Source organism: Podarcis raffonei, chromosome 11, assembly GCF_027172205.1.
Source record: "Podarcis raffonei isolate rPodRaf1 chromosome 11, rPodRaf1.pri, whole genome shotgun sequence".
Taxonomy (NCBI): domain Eukaryota; kingdom Metazoa; phylum Chordata; class Lepidosauria; order Squamata; family Lacertidae; genus Podarcis; species Podarcis raffonei.
In genome coordinates this window covers 24,868,095-24,891,407 of record NC_070612.1, presented here as the reverse complement: position 1 = coordinate 24,891,407, position 23,313 = coordinate 24,868,095, and the positions used below count along the sequence as shown (strand labels likewise).

At 41.3% G+C, this 23,313-nt stretch overlaps 2 protein-coding genes across 7 annotated transcripts; one reads left to right on the top strand and one right to left on the bottom strand.

The window, feature by feature from the left end:
• Window positions 1-721: 721 nt before the first annotated feature.
• LOC128423221 (THAP domain-containing protein 3-like) lies at window positions 722-18,061 on the bottom strand. 4 transcript variants are annotated; one of them, XM_053408132.1, is made up of 5 exons: window positions 17,974-18,061; window positions 4,379-4,586; window positions 3,850-3,969; window positions 2,731-2,847; window positions 722-1,039 (listed from the first exon to the last, which is right to left on the bottom strand). In XM_053408132.1, the coding sequence occupies exons 2-5, from the start codon at window positions 4,547-4,549 to the stop codon at window positions 917-919; spliced, it is 531 nt and encodes a 176-aa protein (XP_053264107.1). In that variant the 5' UTR covers window positions 4,550-4,586; window positions 17,974-18,061; the 3' UTR covers window positions 722-916. The 4 variants fall into 4 exon arrangements, with proteins under 4 accessions (XP_053264107.1, XP_053264108.1, XP_053264105.1 ...); XM_053408133.1 differs by lacking the exon at window positions 17,974-18,061 and adding an exon at window positions 16,765-16,867; XM_053408130.1 differs by lacking the exon at window positions 17,974-18,061 and adding an exon at window positions 6,061-6,153.
• Window positions 18,060-23,012, top strand: SMIM15 (small integral membrane protein 15). Of its 3 annotated transcripts, none has more exons than XM_053408136.1 (3): window positions 18,060-18,075; window positions 20,604-20,682; window positions 22,274-23,012. In XM_053408136.1, exon 3 carries the CDS (start codon window positions 22,302-22,304, stop codon window positions 22,527-22,529), a length of 228 nt encoding a protein of 75 aa, XP_053264111.1. In that variant the 5' UTR covers window positions 18,060-18,075; window positions 20,604-20,682; window positions 22,274-22,301; the 3' UTR covers window positions 22,530-23,012. The 3 variants fall into 3 exon arrangements, with proteins under 3 accessions (XP_053264111.1, XP_053264110.1, XP_053264114.1); XM_053408135.1 differs by lacking the exon at window positions 18,060-18,075 and adding an exon at window positions 18,313-18,477; XM_053408139.1 differs by lacking the exon at window positions 18,060-18,075 and adding an exon at window positions 20,264-20,428.
• Window positions 23,013-23,313: the final 301 nt, after the last annotated feature.

Sequence of the window (23,313 nt, the reverse complement as noted above, 5' to 3'; positions counted from 1 at the left end):
ACTACTGAACATCTAACGTGCTCTGCCAGTGCAAACCCTACACTAGGCTGTGAATTCTGTATCCAAGAAAATCTGCAGAAAACAAATTGTAGATATGTCTGACAGAAGGTGACCCCGCCCCCCCATAAGCATTAAATGAGAAAAGGCTGATCGTGTTATATTCCAAATTAGAACTTGAAGCAATGCCTAGCAAACATTTGGATGTTTCATTGCCAATATTCTGAATTACAAGTTATTGTTCCTTTGTGTGAGCACCACATCTGTACAAAGTGTCATACTTCTGAAATTCTTATCTGGCAAATGTATATGCACTATCCAAACAGCTGTGCATATACAACTCATTCTGAAATGCATCCCTATCATTTCTCCACAATTTACTCAAGTCTTACTGAAGCCCTCCATGCCATGAATTTTAATATATATTAGAGCACATGATTTTGCAAGTAGACACTGTGGAGGGTCATCTTAAGCAGAACAGGGGAAAATGTAGATCAAAATCATAGACCTCTTCCCAGAATTACTGGGAATAGTACTGAATAGAAGTACTGTACATTATCTTTATAGTATTTTTAATGTATATGTTGCTTAGGGTGGATGTTGTTATCTACCCTCTCATAAAAAAGCTTCAATTTAAACACTAAACAACTTTAGACCCATTTATTATAATAGTCTTAAGTTATGTTGTAGCCACGATGTTTAGCAAAAACAAACAAAAACCTACAGTTGCCAAATCTGTTTATATGAAAACTTGAATATATTTATGTAAATAAATACAGTGGGATACATAATATTCCATTAATGAGTACAGGTGAGAGATGAGACCTGGCATTCATCTAAGGCCGCACTGTTGGATACCTCATTGAATGCATGTCCTTAGAATGTTTGTCCATTTAAAACACCCACATCTGAATAAGAGTCATTGTTCTTTGGGAGGTCTGTTCCTTAATCTTCTTCTCAGCTCATCATTCTCCTCCAAAATTTCATCTAGCTTCCTTTTCAGTGTTTTTGGACTATCTGTAATATGGTAATGATGCTCTGTCTACAAAAAACAAACAAAAAACAACTCAGTGTAATGTGGAAGAACACAAGCACCCTGCAGGATCAGGCCAAAGGCCCAGCTATTCCAACCCTTCTGTTCACACAGTGGCCAAAGAGATGTCTATGGGGAAGCCCATAAGTAGGACCTAAGTACTCTCCCCACTTAACGATCTGCAGCAACTGGTATAGAGAGGCATGCACTCTCTGAAAATATATAACCACACACAATCTAATGCCTTCGATCCAGAGATGTCTTGCACAAGAGGAAAAGCATTTTTGCCCTTGTTCAGCAGCCCTGCTAAACTCCACCAATTTCCCTGTCTTGCAGTAGCCTGCCCACCCCATCTCACACAGATACTTAAAAGTGATCTAATCCAGGAGTAGATTTTCTGATTGACAGAAGGATCTGTAGTGGGGAGGAGGCAGTGGTGGCAGCGAAAAGACAAAAAAAGAACCCTTGTGCAAGAAGAGATCTACTTGATCTTTTCTACATCCAACTTAAAATGTTTCTGTGCATCATAATTCATTGAGATGCTTGCTTGTAGAAATCATGAAGTATCATGGAAAGTGTTTTTAACCTTGTTGAACACCTCACCTGCATACCAAATTTTCCAGTCACAAATGAATTCAAGAACCATCTTTCTTGTATGTCACACACTATTAGATAGCAGTGGTGACTTTTCTGTAGTGAACCTGAATTTATAGAATTTCCTCCCCAGGCAATCTGACTGTCTATTTCACTTGTCTTCTTCCAGAGACAGATAAACCTCTTTTTTTTGCTCCAATATGCTTTGGGGTGATAAAGATCACAATCCTATGCATTTTTATCCAGAGGTTACTTAGTTTCCATGTGAAATTAACTCTTCCTGCCTGCCCCGCATTATTATTGCCTCCCGTTCTCTTTCCTTCTTTTTGACCTATCCACTTTTGATATCAAGAACAACGTGTATTGTTGTGAATGTAGACTACTTAGACAATTGCTTGTCATATTCATCAAGATAATTTTAGACCTGTTCTGCTGAAGTTATGAAAAGCAGGCATCTGTTCCCTGGGAACAGGAGTAAGAATGTAATGAATAGCTTCTATTCAAAACATTGGCTATATGCTAGCAGCTGAAGAGTATTAATTTTTTTTAATGGTTAAGGGAAAGACAACAGATCTGTCTCTCTCTCGGCAAGCACACAGTAAATTCAGCTAGTGCTGTGATATTATTTTATTTTAATTTTTATATTTATTTTTGTATCCTGCCTTTTTCCTAGTCCAGGACTCAAGATGGATTACACAGATAAAGTAGAAAATGCTAGAAACCTAGGGGGGAAAATAATTAAACTGTAATTAAACACTAATGCAATTACAATAATATAAAAATATCCATTAAAAACATCACCAACAGTAAAAACATCACAGCACCAACCCTTTCTTCAAAAGCAGTCAATAAATTCGAGGCTCTGCTTCTACATACCCAAGCACAACATTTAAATATAATTTTGAACTTTAACATACATGTTCAATTTAAAGTCCTATTATTGTGCGGAATGCCCTGATATCTCATGCTTCCTTAAAGATTTAATCTGAATCATAATTTCAGGATTGGGCCAAAACCTACCTTGAAGCAACTGTTTCTGCACTCAACATTTACAATCATTAGATTCTGAAGAGGACTGTTGACAAAGTTACTGCTTTTATACTTACTGTGAGGGTATACTTTGCACTATATACCTCAGTGGGGCTTATCTTTGAAGAAAAGCTATTCAGATCCACTTTATGCTCTTTGTGCTCAAGTGATTTTTGTGAATCACTAGCTGGTGTCTACAGAAAGAACCAAAAGTGGTTAAATCATTGATAGAAAAGTAACTTTTTGTGCTTTGCTAGGTTTTAAAGATAGATTTTCATTTCCTTGCTTTTCTTCTTCTTTTTCTCTTGAGCGAGAAGAAATCAGAAATCTTACATACTGATAAAGATGAAAATATCATGTTCATGCTATAATATATGCACCTGTTCTGGAAAAAAAGAAATGTATAGCGCATTAATTTTCTTTTCAACACAAACAAATGCATAGAAGCTCCAATATTATTATGCTTCTAGGCATGGGTCTGGCTCCAAAGAGTGCATCCTTATTCCTCAAATGCCACAAGAAAGATTGTTGTATCTGTTTTGTGGTTGGATGTGGCAAACAGTACTTGGATGTCCTTTACATAACTGTTACAAATAATCTGTGGAATTTGGCTTACTACATTTTCAGTCCAATCCTATCTGAAATATTCCGCTGTACACAACCATTGGCTCACTGTAATTTCCACACATGCAGAGATTGGTTCCAGGAGCTGCCCAAGACATTTTGCTACCTGAGGTGAAGGATAAGATGGTGCATTCACCATTCTGTGCACAAAATCTGACTAGACTTGTAGTTGAATTTTACTTCAGCTCTGGTGATGGAGCAGAGTCCTCCAATGCACCCTATGGCAGAAAGCTAGCCTATTAGGAACTGCAGGGCAAACACAGATACTCTGCCTCTCTGAATTTGCCACCTGAGGCAGCTCCCTCACTCTGAATCACTCTGCCTAATGGAAGAGCCAGCCCTGATTGGTGCAAATCAACATGCACTGAAATCAATGGGAATTTTGCAGCAATCTAACTTCGCAGGGGCTATTTACCTTAGCAATTTTTCCTTAAGTATGCTGAATATACACTAATTACAATAAGCCAGCTAAAAGTAAATTACAATTTACACAGCAGTTTAACAATCCACTAAAGTAAAGGTAGGTAACTAATCTCCACAAAACAGATAATTCATTTTGCCTTTCTGCTTACAGTTTGCATGATCTGCTGACTGCACATCTCATTTTTGCTGCCATTTGCCTTGACAAGAGTGAGGTCAAGTGCTCCAGCCCACTTGGAGTTCTTTCTTCGTCTTTTTGGAGCGTGTATTTTCTAGGAAACAAAGAACAGCTCCTAGGAAGTCATTGAAAATGTGGCAACAATTACATTCTGAAGTTCTGCTGTTTGAATGGTATACTTATTTAAACATTTTCTATCCCACCTTTAGAGAACAAGACCCCAGAAAGCAGCAGGCAGCAATTAAAAGCACACACAGAGACAAAATAAAATCACAATAATGAAATATCATTAGCTAAAAATGGAAGTGAATAGCAGCACAACCCATAGCAGCAGCAGAAAAAAGCCCCCTAAATTAAGACCAGACACTAAGCCAAAAAGGCATGTCTTCACTAGTCACCTGAAGGCAACAAGAGATGAAGCTTGAATGAATGGTCCACCAAAACTGAGGACCAGTAACAAAGAAACAGTATAATAAAATTAGAATATCACACAAATCTCATACCTTAGAAGTGTCAGGAAAGGAAAATATAGAAGGACAACTTTCTTCCTTGAGGAACTTCTTTCCATTAATTTCTCTGAAGCACTCTGGGCTAAAATGCTGAGAACAAATCATGTCCCACTGAGATGGCATCCAAAGTTTGCCACTAACAGGGTCAGCTCGGTGTACTGACATGGCCCATTCTTGCTTTCTCGCATTATCCTTAGGAAACCTTGTTATGAGCAAATAAAACCCAAGTATTCTTATGGTAATATTATAAACAACCACATTTGGAACAAACATATAGAAAGTGTTATGTACATGTGGTTGCCAGGCTAAATGCTCAACAGCCCAGCTTTTGGGGTGGTAAAGCTTCAATCCTATACACACTTACCTAGGAGTAAGCACCACTGAACTCAATGAGACTTACCGTATTTTTCGCCCCATAGGGCGCACCGGCCCATAGGGCGCACCTAGTTTTTTTGGGGAGAAATAAAAAAAAATTCATTTCCCTCCCAGGCGCGGGGCTGGGGTGGGGGAAGCCCGAGCTTCCCCCGACCCCAGCCCCCAGAACAGGCTGCTCTCCGCAAGCCATGGGAGGGCTTCCGCGGCTTGCGCAGAGCTACTCGAAGCCCGGGGCGCGACTGCTCAGCTGGAGGCCTGAATCATGCAGAAGGAACATTTCCCCCCAATCTACAAAGTAAGTATACTCATTTTTCAAGTGCTGTGCACAAAATACCCCTGTGGCAACCCTGGCTATCATTCAAAGCACCTCAGGGTGCCATGGCACACTGGTTGAAAACCACTGGTGTAAAATGTTCTTCTATGGGAATGCTTAGAACAATTGTGAGCAGATTTTAGACTTGCAGGATCTCCTCACCCCACCCCTGAACCCTGAGATCAATCAACTAGAACCACATGCAAAACAGTTCTAGTTTTCAGACACATTTTAAGAATGAAGAGCAGAGTATTTCTGAGCACATGCACAGCGCAGAATGAAAATTCACTCCTGGATTTCTCCCAGGTATTCTTTGTTTCAGCAGCTTAATTTTTGACAGGGAGGAAACCTTTAAGACCTTGCTACAGTTAGACAGTTGGGAGCCAGGATCTATGGTGAATCAACTATAGATCTACTAACAGATCTTATTCTGCCTTCTGCCAATCTACAGCCTGCCTGACATGCCTTGCCTATATTCAGTGGAAAGCTGGAACATAATATCTTTCCAATACATACCCACATATACTGTATGTAGAAAATAATTATATTTTAATGAAAGGTCCTCCTGGATTTTGCTGGAAAGAGTCACAAGTGGGATAGTGCATTTGGGCGACAGATCCTTTTTGTGAACTAATGAGAACTGTTCCTCCTAAACATCCCTGCACAATGTTCCGCTATGGAATACTGCTCCATGCTGGTATTAACACAAGTCGTCCAAAATAAGACTATCAAAATTTATTACCACATTTCTACTCTTACATAAATCACATTCTTGTGCAATTTCAAGCACAGGCGTGGCAGCTAAATTAAATATCTCCACAACATGCAACAGGATCTGGAGTAGCCTGCAATGTTATTTTTGGAGACACTGAACAATATGGCTCCTCCAAACATTCATTCCTGTGGGCAAATGCCTAATAGTCTGCAATAACAATGATAATTAATAAAAGATCAGGGTTTACACTATGCTCAGGCTGTTCACGCTTACCTGTGAAAAGTTATTCCCTGTTTCCTATTCAACTTTGTGTCTGAATTGGTGCAGTTATATGCTGCACAATATTTCACCATGGTAATTCTACTTCAAACTGTTGTAGAAAAGAAGAATTCTAAGCAGCAGAGCACATGGAAAGAATACACTAGGATGAAAAGCTTCTGTTGGAGAAGGTGCTGCAGTTCATTTCCACGTAGAAGGCTGAAAGAAGGGAATGAGAAAAATATTTTTGTCAAAGAGTTAAGATTAAGTTACATTCTTCTTTTCAACATAGAAAAGCATACCAAGAATGGTATCTTGTGCAAATGGGACTCTTCCCCCCCCCCCCGCTTGCATCTTCTCAAAAATTTGCTCTCCAGAGCAAACTGAGGAAACAAGGTAGCTGGAAGAGGCAGGAAAGAGAGAAGAAGTTCTGGTGCAATGTTGGATCTTAATCCAAAAGACAGCATTACTCTTTTTGACAGTTATCATTTTGAATCAGAATTTTCTGAATTTTAAACAGAGATGACGACTTTACTGAACACTTACAGCACAGTCCTAAACATGATTACCCAAAAGTACACGTGTGCAAAGGCTGAAGGCCCATTCTTGTACGCATTCAAGGGCAGAATCATAGAGCAATAGAATTGAAGAGCATTTGTTGTGGGTTTACACACTCTTGCAATACTTGCATAGCTTGCAAATATTAAGTATTGTATCATTATTATCAACACATTGTCACACACATCCTCTTTCTGGGATTTGTGCATATGGTGTGTGTGTGTGCCACAGTGTCTATATGGATTATAAGGGTTCCAAACCATGGTGGGGGATGTGCAAGCTCCCTTCCACCACCACAATGATTCAGTGTCAAAGGAAAGGTCAAAGGAGAATAAGCAGCCTTAACCCCCACTCCCTTTTATCTCTCTTCCAGAACAGGAAGTGGAAGGGCAAGAGGAGGAGAACCCTTCTCTTTGCCCTTCTCTCCCCAACCTTTCCCTCTCCCACGGAGTCCCCACTTATTTGTTTCTATTATGCGCTTTTCAATTATTTTTGTGTCACTCACTCAAACAATAACATGAACACCCTCCCCACAATTATGCAGAAAGAGGTATTACTCCCCTGGCTACATTTTTGAAGAGCTAATTCTCTAATTCAAGGGCCATTTTCTCAGCACTGGAAAATGCCATTCTTTGGGCAAGTCAGAATGTGTTCTACATTAAATGCATTTAGCTAACAGCCATTCAGAGTAAATAGTAACAGGCTTTAATTTAAATGCAGCAGAAAACGCCAGATCACATTTTTGTACTGTTTTTGAACTGCTGAAATAGCAAAACCCATCAGTCAATAGAAATCAACTATATCCATTTTGCAAAATCAACCGTTGAAAACTCTAATCCTTTCTTAAATGTACATGTACTGAAGGTAACAGAAATGAGAGCAGTGGCACATTCTATATTTTTTATCTAAGCTTCAAGGGAAAATGCAAAATAAGCTTTGTCCGGCGTCAGTGGGTCACACCTTTTGTTCTCAACAGCTGCCATGAAAGTATCCATATGGTTTTGAATGCAACCAAGGGGGTGATATTATCCACCTCAATAGAAAAAAACAAGTGTTGTGACTTCTGTGAACCCACCCGACCAGTGATCTGTTTAAAGAATTTGCAAGATCCATGACTGACATGGTCTCTTTCATAAAAAGCTCAAGTCCGTTGCAGCAGTCCACTTGAGAGCTTTGCTTCAAACCTTAAGATTCACAAGGATGGCAATAACAGTTGCCTTCACCTCTGTGGAATGACTAGCTATTCTTGCCAAAAACTGTCATATTCACCACAATGGGCAAGGGACACATCTCTCTCCAGCACGCCCTTGCTCTAGCCTTTTCTCCACTGTGTTCTGCAGCAGCAGAAGTTCCACAACTTCTTGAAGCTTCCTTAAAGCTTGAAATGTCTAATTTGAAGCTAGAGACAATTATTCATATACTTGTCACATGTATGTCTCCTCCTTCCTCCAAGGAAGCAAGCATGGGGTTAAAATACTTTATACTGGCTAAACCAGAGTTTCCTGTTACAATCTAGTTTGCCAGCAGGGAAAACTGGCTAAATCCCTATGCCAGAGCACAACAAGTGATGGGAAAAGAGAGGAACGCATGGGTATATGGACAAACATCCAAACGCAGCCATTATGTGTATTTATGTGGACTTTCCTTCTTGACATAGTTCTGCTGTAAATACATTGCTTTTAAAAGTGTTTGAAGAAGGTTGACTAAAGACAACAGACCGGCATCACCCCCATCCCAAGTGCACTGCCAATCAGGACGGAAAATACACAGAACAGCTTCTAACTGTACTTCAGCACAGTATAAATAGATCCAGTCTCCATGTTTATTATTGCAAACAGGCACAAAGACACAGCCAGAATTTCTAAATGTGTTTGGAAGAATGAAACTAGACTTCCCTGCTGCAAGAAAGAGCTGGAAGTGGTGGAATAGCCAAGGTAAGGAGGTGTCCTACTCATTCTATGAACCAAAACATCTGGTGCTACATCTGGGTTGCTAGGTAGCATACTTCTCGCAAGGTACTATTCTCCCCCACGGTCACCAAAAGTAGCAGCATTTGGAACAGCAGCAGTAACATCTAAAGCCCCGGGAATTGGTATGTTGCATCATTGTCCCTGCAGAGCCTTCATCAGTTACCACAACCTTAAGACGACAAAATTCATTGCTATATTATGTAACTTTGTGAAAAATTAGTGCTTGAATTTTGCTTTCCCCTCCATTCCCCATCATTCCCCCCCTATTGTATCACATCTGTTAGATAATGCTGTGTTTTAACATCTTTGTACAGTGCCTTGGAAACTTTAAGTGCTTAATAAAAATGTCCAATGCCAATACGAATAAAGGATGGTTCAATGTCATTTTGTGTTTGAAGTAAAGCTTGAATTTGTGGTCCACGTTTCAATACTTTAACAATGTGGCTTAGAATTCTTTCGTAGTTATGTGCATGGCCAAGATCATCCATTAATCTTAGTATGGTTTTAATTCTGTATTTAAAAGAAAAAAAGGTCCATCCATTTTGAAATCCTTGGTTGGCAGGTCTTCTGGCACACAACAAACTATAAGGGCACCCCAAACTCAGTAAAACTGGAATATGGTTTCCCGGGGTAGGAAATGCCTTCTCCCTCCTGTACCCCAATGGCACTATGCAGACTCAGTAAAAGCCATAGATAATACCTGGGAGAGTCAAAAGAGATCGTAAGAAGATATGGCTAGGAGAGGGGAAAGGAGTAAGAGAGGGATAACTTGGGCAGAAGCCTGCAGAAAACTGCCATTGGCTTGAAGGAATTCTGGCAGTAATACCATGAAAAAGGAGATCAAGATCTGGAACCATTCCTTCCTTCTCTCTGAGGCCGGACCTTAGGAAAGGGATGGGGTCTTGTCTCTTGACACTTGGGAGATGCAGAGGGAGGTCAGAGATCAACCCTGCTCTAAGCCTAGTGTTATCATCACCCCAAGCCTGGGGTCTCAGGAGAAGACAAGCCCTTTTCAGTGGGCAGGCCCTATAGCAGAAGATGACCTTAGACAGCTCCATCTCCTTGCTGTCACAACATGGTCCCAATGTTATCTAAGGAGGGAAGACACACCAGGCAGACTAGACTCACTGGGAGCTTTTCACAGTGCTGATATTGGAAGCTCTGTGAATCTCTCTGGAATGGCAAATTCTTGCTGCTACTGTATTGCTAACTACTGAAGCTCTAGATTCTCACCAAAGAGAATACCTAGTACCAAAGTGCAATGCTAAGCCAGAGACAAGAGTCCACATCTTTCATGAGTACCAACCTCAGGAAAGAGCAGAGGTAGCCAACATGGTTCCTTCCAGATGCCATTGGACTCACAGCTCCCATAATTCCTGTCCATTTGCTGTGGCTGATGGGAGTTGCTATCCAATAATACCTGGAGGACACCACATTGGCTACCCCTGATTCAATGACAGAACTGGCCACTGTCTCCATGCTACAGGAGTTTTGAGCATTTCCAAAGTACATCATGAAGCTAGGGAGAGATTTTTATCCCTTTCTTTAGCTCTCTGGGCACGCCAGAAGACACAGGAAAAGGACAGAGCTGGTGGCATCTGCAAATATTAAGGTCAGCCAAAATGTGCAGACCCCAGAAAATAACCACAGGGGCAGCAAGACCCCACACAGCAAAGGTGAAGTACCAGCAACACTCTTGCAAAGTGAGTAGGCACTGGATTTCAGGCTCCATATATATTTATACTACAGGCAATAATGAAATAGAGTGCTAACGTCCATTCCCATTCTACCAAAATATAGAGAGCTTCTGATACACAATTCTAGCTCTTCCCCCACACCCCCTCATATATCTACACATAATAAAGCATCTTCTTCCTATTTACACAGTCATCTCTTCAATTTGGAAAATACCCGCTGATTAACTTAATTTTATGCATTGCCTTTAATATAATTTTGCCTGCAATATATATTGTGCAAATTAGGACAGCAATTCCAATCGTCATTTCTGCTCATGTATGAGAGTTGAGACATTAAAAAAAGATCATTAGCCTGGAGGCACATTGCCTCATGCTGTGATCACTTCCAGAAGTGGGAGGGAGGTCAGTTCAGGGCCAGGTGTATACCATGTCAGGTAGTCAATGCATAAAGACAGAGTTCAAAACACCACACAAGAATTCATCCAGCACTTAACTCAGCAGATAAGAAGAGATTACTGCTTCCAGCAATATGCCTGGAGGCTAATGATTTTTTGGTCTCCTTCTTCTCTTTCATATGACTGCAAATGTAACATGAGGAGGAATTAAAGACCAGCAGCACAATTAATCTGCATTTACTGTATCTCACTGTTTTTCATTAAAGGCAATGTATGAAATGAATTTCAGTCATCCCTTCTGGCAAAGCAAAATGCTTAGACCTCAAGAAGCCTGAAGAGGCCAGTTTGCATTAATCTAGTAGTAGCAAAGGGCCTTAAAGCCTCTTGGCAATTATTCTCTGCTGAAGTCCTCCATTAAGCCCTGGGGCAGAATATAGGTTAGTTCAGTCTTTAGTACATAACTCAAGGGAGCAGAATGGCTACATCTAGGGAAACTAATTTACTATTGAACTCAGCTCAGGACCCAAGTGAGTGCCAGGCAAAAGCGTTCCTTTTCTCCCAAGCTTTTGGCTAATTAAACAATCTATTGCCTTTTAAAATTTTGGCTGATTAACATCCGATACCCTTTTAAATGTGTTGTGGGAAGAGGAATTCTTCATTTGTTTTTGTTCTTATTTTTGTTTTGCTTGTTACTATGTTACGTATTTTTGTGTTTTAATATTGTAAACCGCCCTGTGATCCTTGGATCTATTTATTAAACAGAAATGCAAGCAAGCAAATAAATAAATCCTGAAATAAAAGACTCGCTTTTTAAATGGAATCATCAGTCACATGGGCCAATCACCACCCTGCTAAATAATTATTATCACAACGTGCAACTCCCATCAGTATCAGGCAAATGGACAATGGTCAGGGATGATGGGAATGTAGTCCCAACAGCATCAGGCGGGTGGGTCACAAGTTCCCCAACCCTGCAACAGAGCCTGTATACAAAGAGGTTAGTGATTTCGCACTGTAGCCCAGCTTCTGGAAGGCCCTCCATTTCAAATCCTCCTTTGGTTGGCAGTGCCTATGATGGGGCACAGGTCTGGGACCTCACAGCCTGACAGGTGTACAGACAACAGCACACTGTCCAATAGCAGTCATTTAAAAGCTATTTCCTTTTGTTGCTTCTGCCCAGAGGGGACACACTGTGTAGTGAAACTTCAGTCATGCCTTCTGCCTGTCCTTTGCAGAGTGCTGGGCCCACACAGACTAATCCACAAATGAGTTGCACCAGGTTGTTCTCAATTTTTCAACACAACTCTAGGGAGACCTATGCAAACTTATTTGGCAGTAAGTCCCATTGAGCACAGTAATCCAGATGATGATGATAATGGTAATAATTTTATTATTCATACCCCACCCATCTGGCTGGATTGCCTCAGCCACACTGGGCGGCTTCCAACACATACAAAAACAATAATAAAACATCAAACATTACTTAGATAGTCTCTAAATGAAATGAAATATTACTACTACTACTACTACTACTACTACTAATAATAATAATAATATCATGGTCCCCTTAAGAGCTTGGACTTTGACAAGGAAGGATAAGCCATAATAGTAGTAGCGGCAACAAAGGCCATGGAAGAGCGAGACTCAAGCATAGGCCTTTAACACTGGGTCTGAGCCAAAGCCTGTCACATCAACGGAGACCCAAACCCTGAGGTCCTCAAAGAATTGACCATCACTAAACCTGGGCTCTTATGCCTTCAGTCACCAGATCATGAGCACAGGAACTGAACCAGGAGGGAACTAATGGGAATGAGATGGAGACTGGCCCTTTAAACTCTGTATGCTCCAGGAAAGAGAAGGCTTGAGACTGATAAAAAGACCCATTGAGGTTTAAGGGCTTGTGGGAGGCTTGGAGCTCTCCGTGGTGCTGGAGCCTTGGCCTTTACTTGCATTGCTCTCAGGTGAACTGGTGTGCCTTCTGGGCTTCTGGTCAAGGTCAGGCCAGAACAATGACAGCGTTTCTCCTTAAAGTAAAGTGCTGTCACTGAGGTGCTTTAAGGAACAGCCTCACTCCCTTCATGACTACAGAGGCTCCAAATGGTATGAAGCGATGCTATATTGTGCATTCTATGGCTGCACAACACATTGGGGCATTGTTGTTGTTTTTAAAATAAGATCTAACTCCCAATGTCACAAAAGAGGTTTGGCTGGCTCTACTAGAACTGTAAGAAATACTACCTATTGCTGTGCAAATGCTGCAGATCTGTCACACATGGCTGACAAAATGCTGATAAAGCACTCTCACTTTACAAGCTGGGGGTGGGGTGGGCGAAGCACAAGAAAAATTTAATTTTCATGGCCCTTCAGAAAACACTCACCAACGTGCCATTGCAGGGGGAGCTGCATAACTCATCCAGAAACAAGGGGGATATTATTCGGCAGGTGGAATAGACAAGATTCAAGAAATTATGCAAGATAAACAGTTCATGAAGAAGCATAAAGAAATAATTCACTCCTGGGGATGATTCTTTATGGATGCAATAGCCTAAAATTCATACCTGATATAACTTCACTAAATTCAACAGTGCTACCCCTGAGATTAATCTGTAGCAGAAAGATGCGCACGACACAAAAGATTTTAGGGACAATAGATAGACTGAAATTCAGCCTGAAAGATTCACTAACGAATTATGGACCAATGGAATACATGCATAAATTGTAAAATTATATTATTTGTATTTAATGACAACAAGATTTGCCCAGCTTCAACACTTCCAACATTTCCCATCTGCACTGTGGCCTCAGAACAAGTCTTTGTTTGAGTTTATTATTTTACACCTAAAATTTTGACACCCCCCATATCCTGAGCTCTTTTTCCTATAGCAGCATTGAGTACAGCACAGAAAGGCAGCATTTTATACAGGATTAATACAAAATCTGAACTACTATGGAAGGCTGTAATGAATTTATTTATAGGATTGTGATGAATTACATATTTAGTCTGTTGCCTCAGTATTGGCTTCCACTGTGTGCTTTATGGTATTGAAATGCACTGAATATTATTTGATATTGTATAATTTTTTTTAACTGTTGTTTTATTATTGTTCCACTTTTTCATTTTATGAGCCACCTTGGGGGGGGGATATTTTTTAATCTGTCATAAAAATGTGTCCAATGAAATAAACAACAAAACTTGTTTTCCATTAGAACCAAATGAAAGTTTATTTTCAAAGTACTGTAAAACAAATTACTACATGTATTTGGATTAGTTTTCAAATTTGGGTGATCTGGGTTTTCTTTACTTTTCTCCAGTTATTGCCATGTTTTATAATAAGGGTGGGGAACAGGATCCAGCCAGTAAGGTGGATTTTGAGCTACCCTTCCCCCTGGGAACCACTCTGGTAAGTGGGTGGGGCCACCCATCCGTCAATCTTCTGATGTCACTATGACAAGGCATAAGTATTCCACCAATGTTTTCTAAAATGAGAAGTTTTGTTTCTGAGTGGACCCAATATATCACTAATCCCATATCTGCCAGACAACCGGAACATTCTATTATAGTTCAAGAATATATCATAATGGCTGAATATTGTAAATACTGAAATGCAAATTTCCTAAGTCCTTTTTCCTTTATGGGAAATCTACAGTTCTAAACATAACAACAACAACAACAACAACAACAACAACAACAACAACAACAACAACAACTTGAGGTTCTGTTGAAATCATAGAATCGTAGAGTTGGAAGGGGCCTTGAGGGTCATCTAGTCCAACCCCTGCAATGCAGGAATCTCAATTAAATGATACATGATGATCATCCAACCTCTGCTTAAAAACCTCCAAGGAATGGCTCCAAAGAAGTCCATTTCTGGCTAATATAATCAATAGCTACCACTATATATATATATATATATATATATATATATATATGAATGACTAGATTGTACTTTTTGTCCTGACCATCATCAGTTCACCTTAATGAATATGTCTTGTCAGTTGGCGGAAACTTGTGGTGGTATTCAACTAATTTGTACCATTTGAAATGAATGGACTTAAATTAGTCATGTTGATTAATTTGGGTGGGTAAAGCTGAGTAAATCACCACCCTTATATTTTATCATTGTCGTTTGTTTGTTTGTTTGTTTGTTTATTTATTTATTTATTAAATTTGATAGTCGCTTTTTCTTGCCCAAGCTTATGGGACTACAGAAACTACGAGAGTACTTACAACAGCCACACTAACACTCTCTTAGCAGTCCTCTCCTGCAGTTACCTTAACAGATACAACCCAAACAATTTCCTTATGAAATGCTCACAATAAGATGTCAAGTAACACACCCTGTATTCTGCCACAACACATTTACACAATGGACATCCATATGCAATCCAATTCTGTGCATATTTGATCCAGACATGACAGAAGTGTTCCTGGCCAATAAATCAGTTTGCCCAGGAAAAGGAAATCAGCCTAGTTTGGATAGTTTCTCACTCCCACTGCAGACTCAAGGATTATAGTTTCAGGGTGCTCCTGGTTCCAGTACTGCTTTGAGATTCTAGGTGTTGCTGGGTCACAACTCCCATCATCCCTGTCTGCTGGGCATGCTGGTTACAACTGATGGGAGTTGGGAATCCAACATCTGGAAAACCACAAGTTCCTCAAGCTAAGAAAAATTCAATTACCGGTAAGTGTTTGTAAGGCTAGAACCCTAGGTGAAATCCCATTGACTGAAGAGGGATTACTTTAGAGTAAATATGACATGGGGTCATGCTTTCACAATTAAATTAAAAAGCTTAGGCTAAAAATCCTTAAAATATTTTCAGGTATCCTTCCTCCTTTATAGAAGAATTTAAATTCTATCATGATCCTTAATGCTATCGAGCCACTCTGTGCTCAGCTGGATTTGCCTTGCTTTGTCTTATCTTTCAACTTAAATGGTCTTATTTACTTTCACTACTTGCTTCTATAGCAGGTGTTCTACATCATTTACTACAATGTCCAAGATAATGAATTTATTTATGAATAAAAGGAATTTCAGTTTGCACAGCACAAAGTAGCACTCGGGGAAATCTTTTTCCAAAGGTATCTGCCATGGCTATTTAACATTCTGCTGCTGTTTTTAGGCTACATTTTAAATGCACAGTCATAAGAACAGTAGAAGGTATACCTAACTGCCCAGCTTATACCATGGTAAAACAGAGCATGAAGGCTGATTCAAAATATAGTTACATAGATATAAACTAGTGAAATCAGTGGGGAACTTTTTGATACAAATACATCTGCTCAAGCTACACCTTTACAAGTGTTGGTGTGTGCTTCTGATAAAGTTTAGAATAATTAACATCTAGCTTATTAACAAATAATGTTGAAAGCTACTTGAAGTACTACACGAACCCTTTCCGGACATATTTGTGTGTGTGTGTGTGTGTGTGTATATATATGTGTGTGTGTGTGTGTATGTAAACAAGTATCTATGGTATTATAAGCAAACAGTAGACTTTAAATCATTTGATTTGTTGTAACGTTTCTGCATTGCACCTTCTGAGAAACACCTTGTGGCCAGGTTTAGGGACAAAAGGACTTTGTGATTCCCTGCTTTTTGAAAGAAATCAAGAGTAGCTTATCCTGCGAACCCAATCCTGATTTATTTATTTACTTGTCTTGTGCTATGTGTAAATTCAGATTGTAAACCTGCTGAAAGGGTCCCCAGGGATATACATTTCTATACGAATTTTGCATGTATGTGTGTATAACATACGGGAGCGTCTTTTTTAAAAAAAAAGAAAACTGCTTGGCAAATTATAAAATGCTGCTGTTGTGTTGATTCCTTGGGTCCAGTCTCTGCCTCCGCAACCGGCGGGTGTGCGGCGGGACTTTAAACGGTGCGCAAACCCAACCGTAGGCACCATTTCACCAGAAAGAAGGAGTTCAACGGGTCTTCCTCGCAAACAAACCCCAGCCCTCTCTGGATGAGGAGCATCCTTCTCCTGCAAAAGCCCGAGAGCGACGTGCTCCGCCCGCCTCGCAGGAGCCCCATTCAGGGCGCGGGAAAGAAAGGGCGCCACTGGCGAGCGCTTCGCTACTGCGCGGAGCGAACCTACCGCTTTTCCCCGGAAGTTCCTCGCTCCAGATTCCGCTCTGGCTGCCTTCATTCCCCTCACACACGTAATAACCCCCACAAAGCAATGGCGGCCCAGGCGCGCCTCTAGCCACGTGACCGCTCTTGCAGATTCAACATAGAGCTATATACTGTATGTGTTTCAAACGGTAGCCAGCTGCTCTAACAATCAGACACTCACACTTCCCGATTCCTTTCCCCCCACAAACTACAGGGGGTGGAAGAGAAAGCTGCCCGTAAGGAAACTACGGAGAAAGAAAGAGAGACGCAGCAGAGCGTGTTTTGAGGATTGCTGGGTAACACTGCGCTTCCCATAGAAGCAGCCGGCAGGCAACTCTGAGGACACGATGCTGGAGTAGATGGGCCACTGGCCTGATCCAGCAGGGAGGCAATTAGGTTTCTCCATCTCCGCCTTGTCAAACGATTGATTATTAATTGATTGCTTTTATGGTCCACCTTTCTTCTCCAAGGAGCTGAAAGTGGCGTGCGTGGCTCCCCACTCATTCAATCCCCACAAGTGGGTTACGCTGAGAGGCTGTGAGTGGCCCAAGATCACCCAGTGAATTTCGAGGCCAAGTGGGGATTTGAACCCTGGTCTCCCATGTCCTGGTCCGATACCACACTGGCTCCAGAGCAGGATTAGCCAAAGCAGGAGGGTCTTTGTAACCCAGATCTTATTTGCGTCAAAAACTTTTAGTTATAAACACACAAGACTACGGAGGGCAAGGCTTCCACGTGCAATTAAGTATTGGAACGTGGCTGGGAGCGGGTTTTGGCCTTTGCTCCAATCTGAGAGGCGTTTTATATGGAAGATTTTTGACTGACAATCCAAGCCTGCCTCAGCCCTCACTCTTCTAGCCACCTCCAACACGGAGATAATGGACCGTTGGCCGCAACAGAGCCAGCCTTAAATAAGCCATGTGCACATTTTGCACCTGAAACAAAGCTTGCGAGTGAGAAACACCGTGCCTGATGCTTTTTGTTTCTTGGTGGACATAGTACGGTCTCATAATCTAAGCAACAAATAAACACCCCCACCTCACTTCTCCACAATTTTCTATGGGCAGCTCTCACTACCGCTCTCGGGAGGCGAATCGGGTCTACGGGAACCCGGAAGTTCCGTCTCCAGACCGCGGGGCGATTTACAGCTTGCATATGACAATAAATCTTGCGGCGAGCATCTGCTACTGACCTTTCTAGCCGACTGCACCCTCTATGATCGCTCAAGACAACAGAGTCGAAACGCAGTGGGTGTGCGGACTTCCTTTACCATCTTCCTGCTTCCGGTTGGAGGGTGAGCGAATATTTTAGCCGGGGACGGGGGGGAGGGTTGCGTTGGGCGATTCCAATGGGAGGAGGCATTGTGGTTGGCGGGGGGGGGGCTTTGAGGCGTGAGGGGAAAGGGGGCGCCCGCGTCCCCTGGCGCTTGACGAGGCTCCTCTGAGGGAAAGGGAGGCCGGGCCTCGCCGGGCGGAGGATACCCGCTTCCTCTGCTAATCCTCAGGCCAGACCGCTTCCTGAGGCCGCCGGGGGAGGAGTCTGTCCTTTCCCCCGAAGGAACCGGCAGGAGCCCTTCCCGGTCTCGCTTCCGGCCCTCGCGCTCTCCGGCCAACCTCTCCTGCTTCGCGCTCCGCCCCTCCCCCCACGCTGCGTTCTTCGCGTTAACGGCCGCCCCGCGCAGGCAGAAGCCCAACAGGTGTGGTTTTTCTCAGGGCCGGGGACGCGCCTACGTCTTCCCAGTCACGCGGCTGCTGCCGAAGCGTTTCAGAAGTTGACAGTGGGGCATATGTGTTTTTTTTAAGAGCAGCAGCCGTTTAAGATTCGTACATGACATTCGGATAAACTGCTGCTGCTGGCTTTGTGCTCCTTTTCCGTGTCTTATTCTAACGCCTGCATTAAGTCTTAACTGCATTGTCCCTGTCCGGGGAGGTTTCCGTTGGTCCTGCTAAAAGCATTCCCCTACAATTAACTTTGGGTTTTGTCTCTACGAAACCAACATGAGGACCTGCCTATGCGTCTAGGAAAACCGCTGGCAGTCTTAATTTTAGAAATGTTCCAGTGGCAAGTCTCAACTGTAAAGCAGTGCTGTAGTTGTTAAATTACATAGGGTACCCTGTCCCCTCCACATCTGCAAATATGTCCTTAGCTACTAGTCTTGGTTTTGAACTCTAGATTGTTGCCTTGGATTAGAAATCCTCTTTTGTGGCCCCTGTCCCCATAGGCTTGTGGAAAAAAATCCATTCTTCAGCCACCTTGAGTGTGAATATGAAAAGATGCTGAGGGGGTTGGGTATACATGTAAAAGTGTTTGCCTTGTGCTTTTCTAGTAACAGTCTTATGTCAAACCAGCTTTAGACTGCAATCTCTTCTCCTTACTTGAGAGTATGCCTTGTTTAGTATTAAGTCAATGTTGTACATAGGGCTTAAAAAGGTAAAGGGACCCCTGACCATTAGGTCCAGTCGTAACCGACTCTGGGGTTGTGGCGCTCATCTCGCTTTACTGACCAAGGGAGCCAACGTAGAGCTTCCGGGTCATGTGGCCAGCATGACTAAGCCACTTCTGGTGAACCAGAGCAGCCCACGGAAACGCCGTTTACCTTCCCGCTGGAGCAGTACCTATTTATCTACTTGCACTTTGATGTGCTTTCGAACTGCTAGGTTGGCAGGAGCAGGCACTGAGCAACGGGAGCTCACCTGTCATGGGGATTCGAACCGCCGACCTTCTGATCGGCAAGTCCTAGGCTCTGTGGTTTAACCCATAGTGCCACCCGCGTCGTACATAGGGCTTACTTCTGAATAAATATGCATAAGACCGTGCTGCTAGTCCTCAAGTATTCAGTTGCAGTTCTGAGCATGCATTGTTGTTTACATCAGTTGCTCCTAACTTTCGAACAGAAATAGTTGGCTAGCAAGTCCTTCTCCAAAGCTGTTATCTATTCTTGTTTAGAACAGAATAGGACAATCATGTGCTTCAAATAAGTGTATGCTAGGAGCAAAGGAGGGGTATTTCAGGTGTACTTTCATCTGTCACTGTGGAGATTATTGCTGACAAGTGGAGGCTGTGTCCACGATGAAGAGTTAGACTCAAGTAACAGAATTTCAATTCTCCATACAGATATGACCCTGGGGCAGTCTTATGGAATTGCTGTCTGAGGCATGAACTCACCCTAGATGCACATGAAATTGGAGATAGAATTGAAAGCTTAAAAGAATTGTGTGTGACAACCCTATGAACTGTAAGACTTCTAGTAGCCATTTAGACCAATCCAGTTTAGTACAGGCTCTCCTTTTCCCAAAAGACCTGTAATGGTTGCCTTTTCCAGGGGGGGAAAAACACTATGGAAAGAAGCTAGCATCCATTTATCTTTTCATAGCAGAGTGCAAATGTTTTGCCTAAAACGGCTGTCATTAAAACATTGCTTCTTGCACTAGCCTCAGTGGATCTGATTCTCTCTCTTTATTCTAACATCTTGATTGCGACAGATGGTGAATTCCAAAATGTGAGAATTGCGCATAAATCTGCCACATTTATGTATGAAACGCCAGCTCCCATCAGCCCATCAGGGGTGATGGGAGTGGTAGCTGAGCAACATCTGGAGGGTCACAGGTTCCCTGTACCTGGCTTAAAGCCTGACTCATGTTTCCAAAGTGAGTATCTGTATTTTCTGCGCCCCTCCAGTAATAGTAGGGTCAGAAGGAAGGTCTTATGTCAGCCCTCCAGCTTGAATGTTGTGCAGCCCTTTACAACCAAACATGCAAGTATTGTTTTAAGTTTGGATTGTTTTATATTTTAATAATCTGAAGTTACTTTACCTTTTTAAAGGTGATTTCCTTTTGTTCTCTATGACAACGGTATCCCGTTCTGTTGCGTATATTTAAACTGGAGCTTCTTTGCCTCTTGGGTAAGTCTTATTTACTGGTACATTATATTAATGTAATTGTAAAAAATAGGGGTTGGTTTAGAGGATACCTGGGATCCCAGTGAAAGGACCTGAGATGATGGTGTGGTCATGGCAGCAGAAGAGAGAGATGAAGTTAGCAAAGCCGTTTTACATATGCTTAAAAGAGAGATATGACAAGGCAGAATTCAAGACCCTGGATGTGCTTAAAAGGTACTCTGCAGCTCATCTTGCAGAAGAGTGCAGAGAGAAAAAAATAAACTGAATCTAAGATGAGCTGCTTCTATAACTTCCTGCAGAAGCATGAGAACTTTTGTAGCACTGCAGGAATTCTGGCAGTAGAACACTGCTTGTAGCTATCTTCCTTTACTTGTTTCTTGAATCCAACCCATAATGCATTCTCATCTGGACAAGGCATTGACCAAAGGCCATGATCCAGCTGTAGTCATGTGAAACAACTGCTGGGTGCTGAGTGCAGATGTGTTCCTATTTGTGTCAGTGGCCTATGATAAGCACACAATGCAGACATGGATGTACCACTGGCATGAGGAGAAGGTTCATCCGTCAATAGAATTAAGTGTCCGGATCTGAAAAGCATAGTTAACTACTGTGTTTTCATTTCACCATAACATCAATTTTATCTTTTGTGGTTTAAAATACAGTATTGGCATTAACTATGAAGAAGAAGTGTGTAAAATTATTAAATTTTATGAGGAAAGAGTAAAGTATTCATGTGACCCATGGAAGAAGAATTTCTGGCAGTCTGGTCCTGTGAATCATCGTAAGCTGCAGTGATGCAAACATGGTTATGGTAGTTTTAAGTACATTGCCAAATTCTGTTCTCTGTGGAAATATTTCCTTACCTGAGTGGCTTGCTTATTACAAGGAGTGACCAGCACAGAATTGTTCCAGTTCTCCTGTAATCTGAGTGGATGTTTGCATGTTATATTAATTATTTTATTTATAACCAGCCTTTCTCTCAGTGCAGGACCTAAGGCAGTTCAGAGCATAAATTAAATACGTACATAAATTGCATTAATTGCATGAATACAATTAAAAATGATCAGTAAATATATATATTTGGGGGAACCAAGTAACCCTTAAAGAAGTCATCCCAGTTTAGGATTTTGTGTTTAAAGGCCAGAGATAATCCCATCTACCCTTTGCCCCATAGCATGGTACAAATGTACTTACAGTATATGTTACTAATTGGTAGCAGATACCATAGCAGGACTGTTAACTACTCTTCCTGGAGTCATTTCAAGGCTGACCTTGAACTAAGGAATGAATATCTCTAGGATCTCCATAATGGATATCACCCAGTTTAAATAAATGTTAGTCAATTAAACAAATGGTTAAATCTCCATGAGGAAAAACCAATCATTTTAAAGAAAGAAAGCCTACTTTGTTTTGAGATTATGCATGCATCGTAGCAAGCATGATCTCAGAGGAGAGAGTACCTTTTTAAAAAAGAGCTTTTGCCATCCACAGTTTTGGCAATTAAATTTGCATTATACTGTATATACCTAAATTAATCTGCTGACATTAATTCAATTGTTTAGTGTATCTAATGGTGTCACCGCTTCTTTTTTAGGATTTCCCCCAATTAGGTGGCAGGAAAGATGTTTGATTATATCAAATCTTGGGCTGAATATATTGTGGAATGGGCTGCAAAGGATCCTTATGGATTTCTTACAACAGTGATCCTAGCTCTGACACCTCTATTCTTAGCAAGTGCAGTACTGTCATGGAAACTAGCGAAAATGATTGAAGCCAAAGAGCGAGAGCAAAAGAAGAAACAAAAGCGCCAGGAAAATATTGCTAAAGCTAAACGAACAAAGAAGGACTAAGATGTCAATCCTACTGGACAGAACTTTTCTCAAAAAGGCACTGTTTTTAAATTTGCATCTTTACATTGTAATCTTCAACAGAGATGGATGTGCATAAAATTGAATATTCTTGAAATGACTTGTTTTTTACTTTGTGTTAGTCTGTGGTAATTCATTAGGACTTACTTCCTAATTTAGGGTATATTTGTACACTACAGTACATGTCTAAAATGTCTTTTTAAAATTATTGTTTCATTGATTGAAAACCTAATTACTTATGATTTTATAGCATGGTAAAAAAATGTACTGTTTATTTTCTACACTCTTTTCTACTACAGACTTAACAGGATAGCTTCTTTCTACTGTGACTTATTTCTATATACCAGACTCTCCTGATTTCATTGTAAAAGTCAGTATTTTCATCTTGCAGTGATCAATTCATTTGTTGGAACTTGTACTACCTTGACTATGGAATCTTACATGGTAATTAACATTCTTACAGAAGTGTATGTCTGCCCTTTTTCTTTACTGTAAATGGCAGTGGTGTTTACTGGGTACCTACTTTTTGTTGAGGGGGGGGATGTGAAATATGACCAATAATTGGGAATAATGACTGACCATGGAAATGAATGTGATGTGGAAGTGGGATGTGAACACATAGGATTATTAGGTGCAGCTTCATTCTTTTTACACAAAGAATAATTATGTATTGGGGAATGTGGTAGACACATACAATGCTGCTATATTTAAGCAAATGTACATTGGAGGGCACTCTGAGTCCTAATCAACATTTAGACAGAATCTG

Bases quoted from the DNA above. Each gene is read 5' to 3' on its own strand.
- LOC128423221 (XM_053408130.1), bottom strand. From the start codon at position 6,140: ATGGTGAAATATTGTGCAGCATATAACTGCACCAATTCAGACACAAAG. The intron at 4,587-6,060 runs GTAAGCGTGAAC...GCTCATAACAAG, and splicing joins CAGGGAATAACTTTTCACAG to GTTTCCTAAGGATAATGCGA. The intron at 3,970-4,378 runs GTATGAGATTTG...TTTGTTTCCTAG, and splicing joins CCTTTCCTGACACTTCTAAG to AAAATACACGCTCCAAAAAG.
- SMIM15 (XM_053408136.1), top strand. From the start codon at position 22,302: ATGTTTGATTATATCAAATCTTGGGCTGAATATATTGTGGAATGGGCT.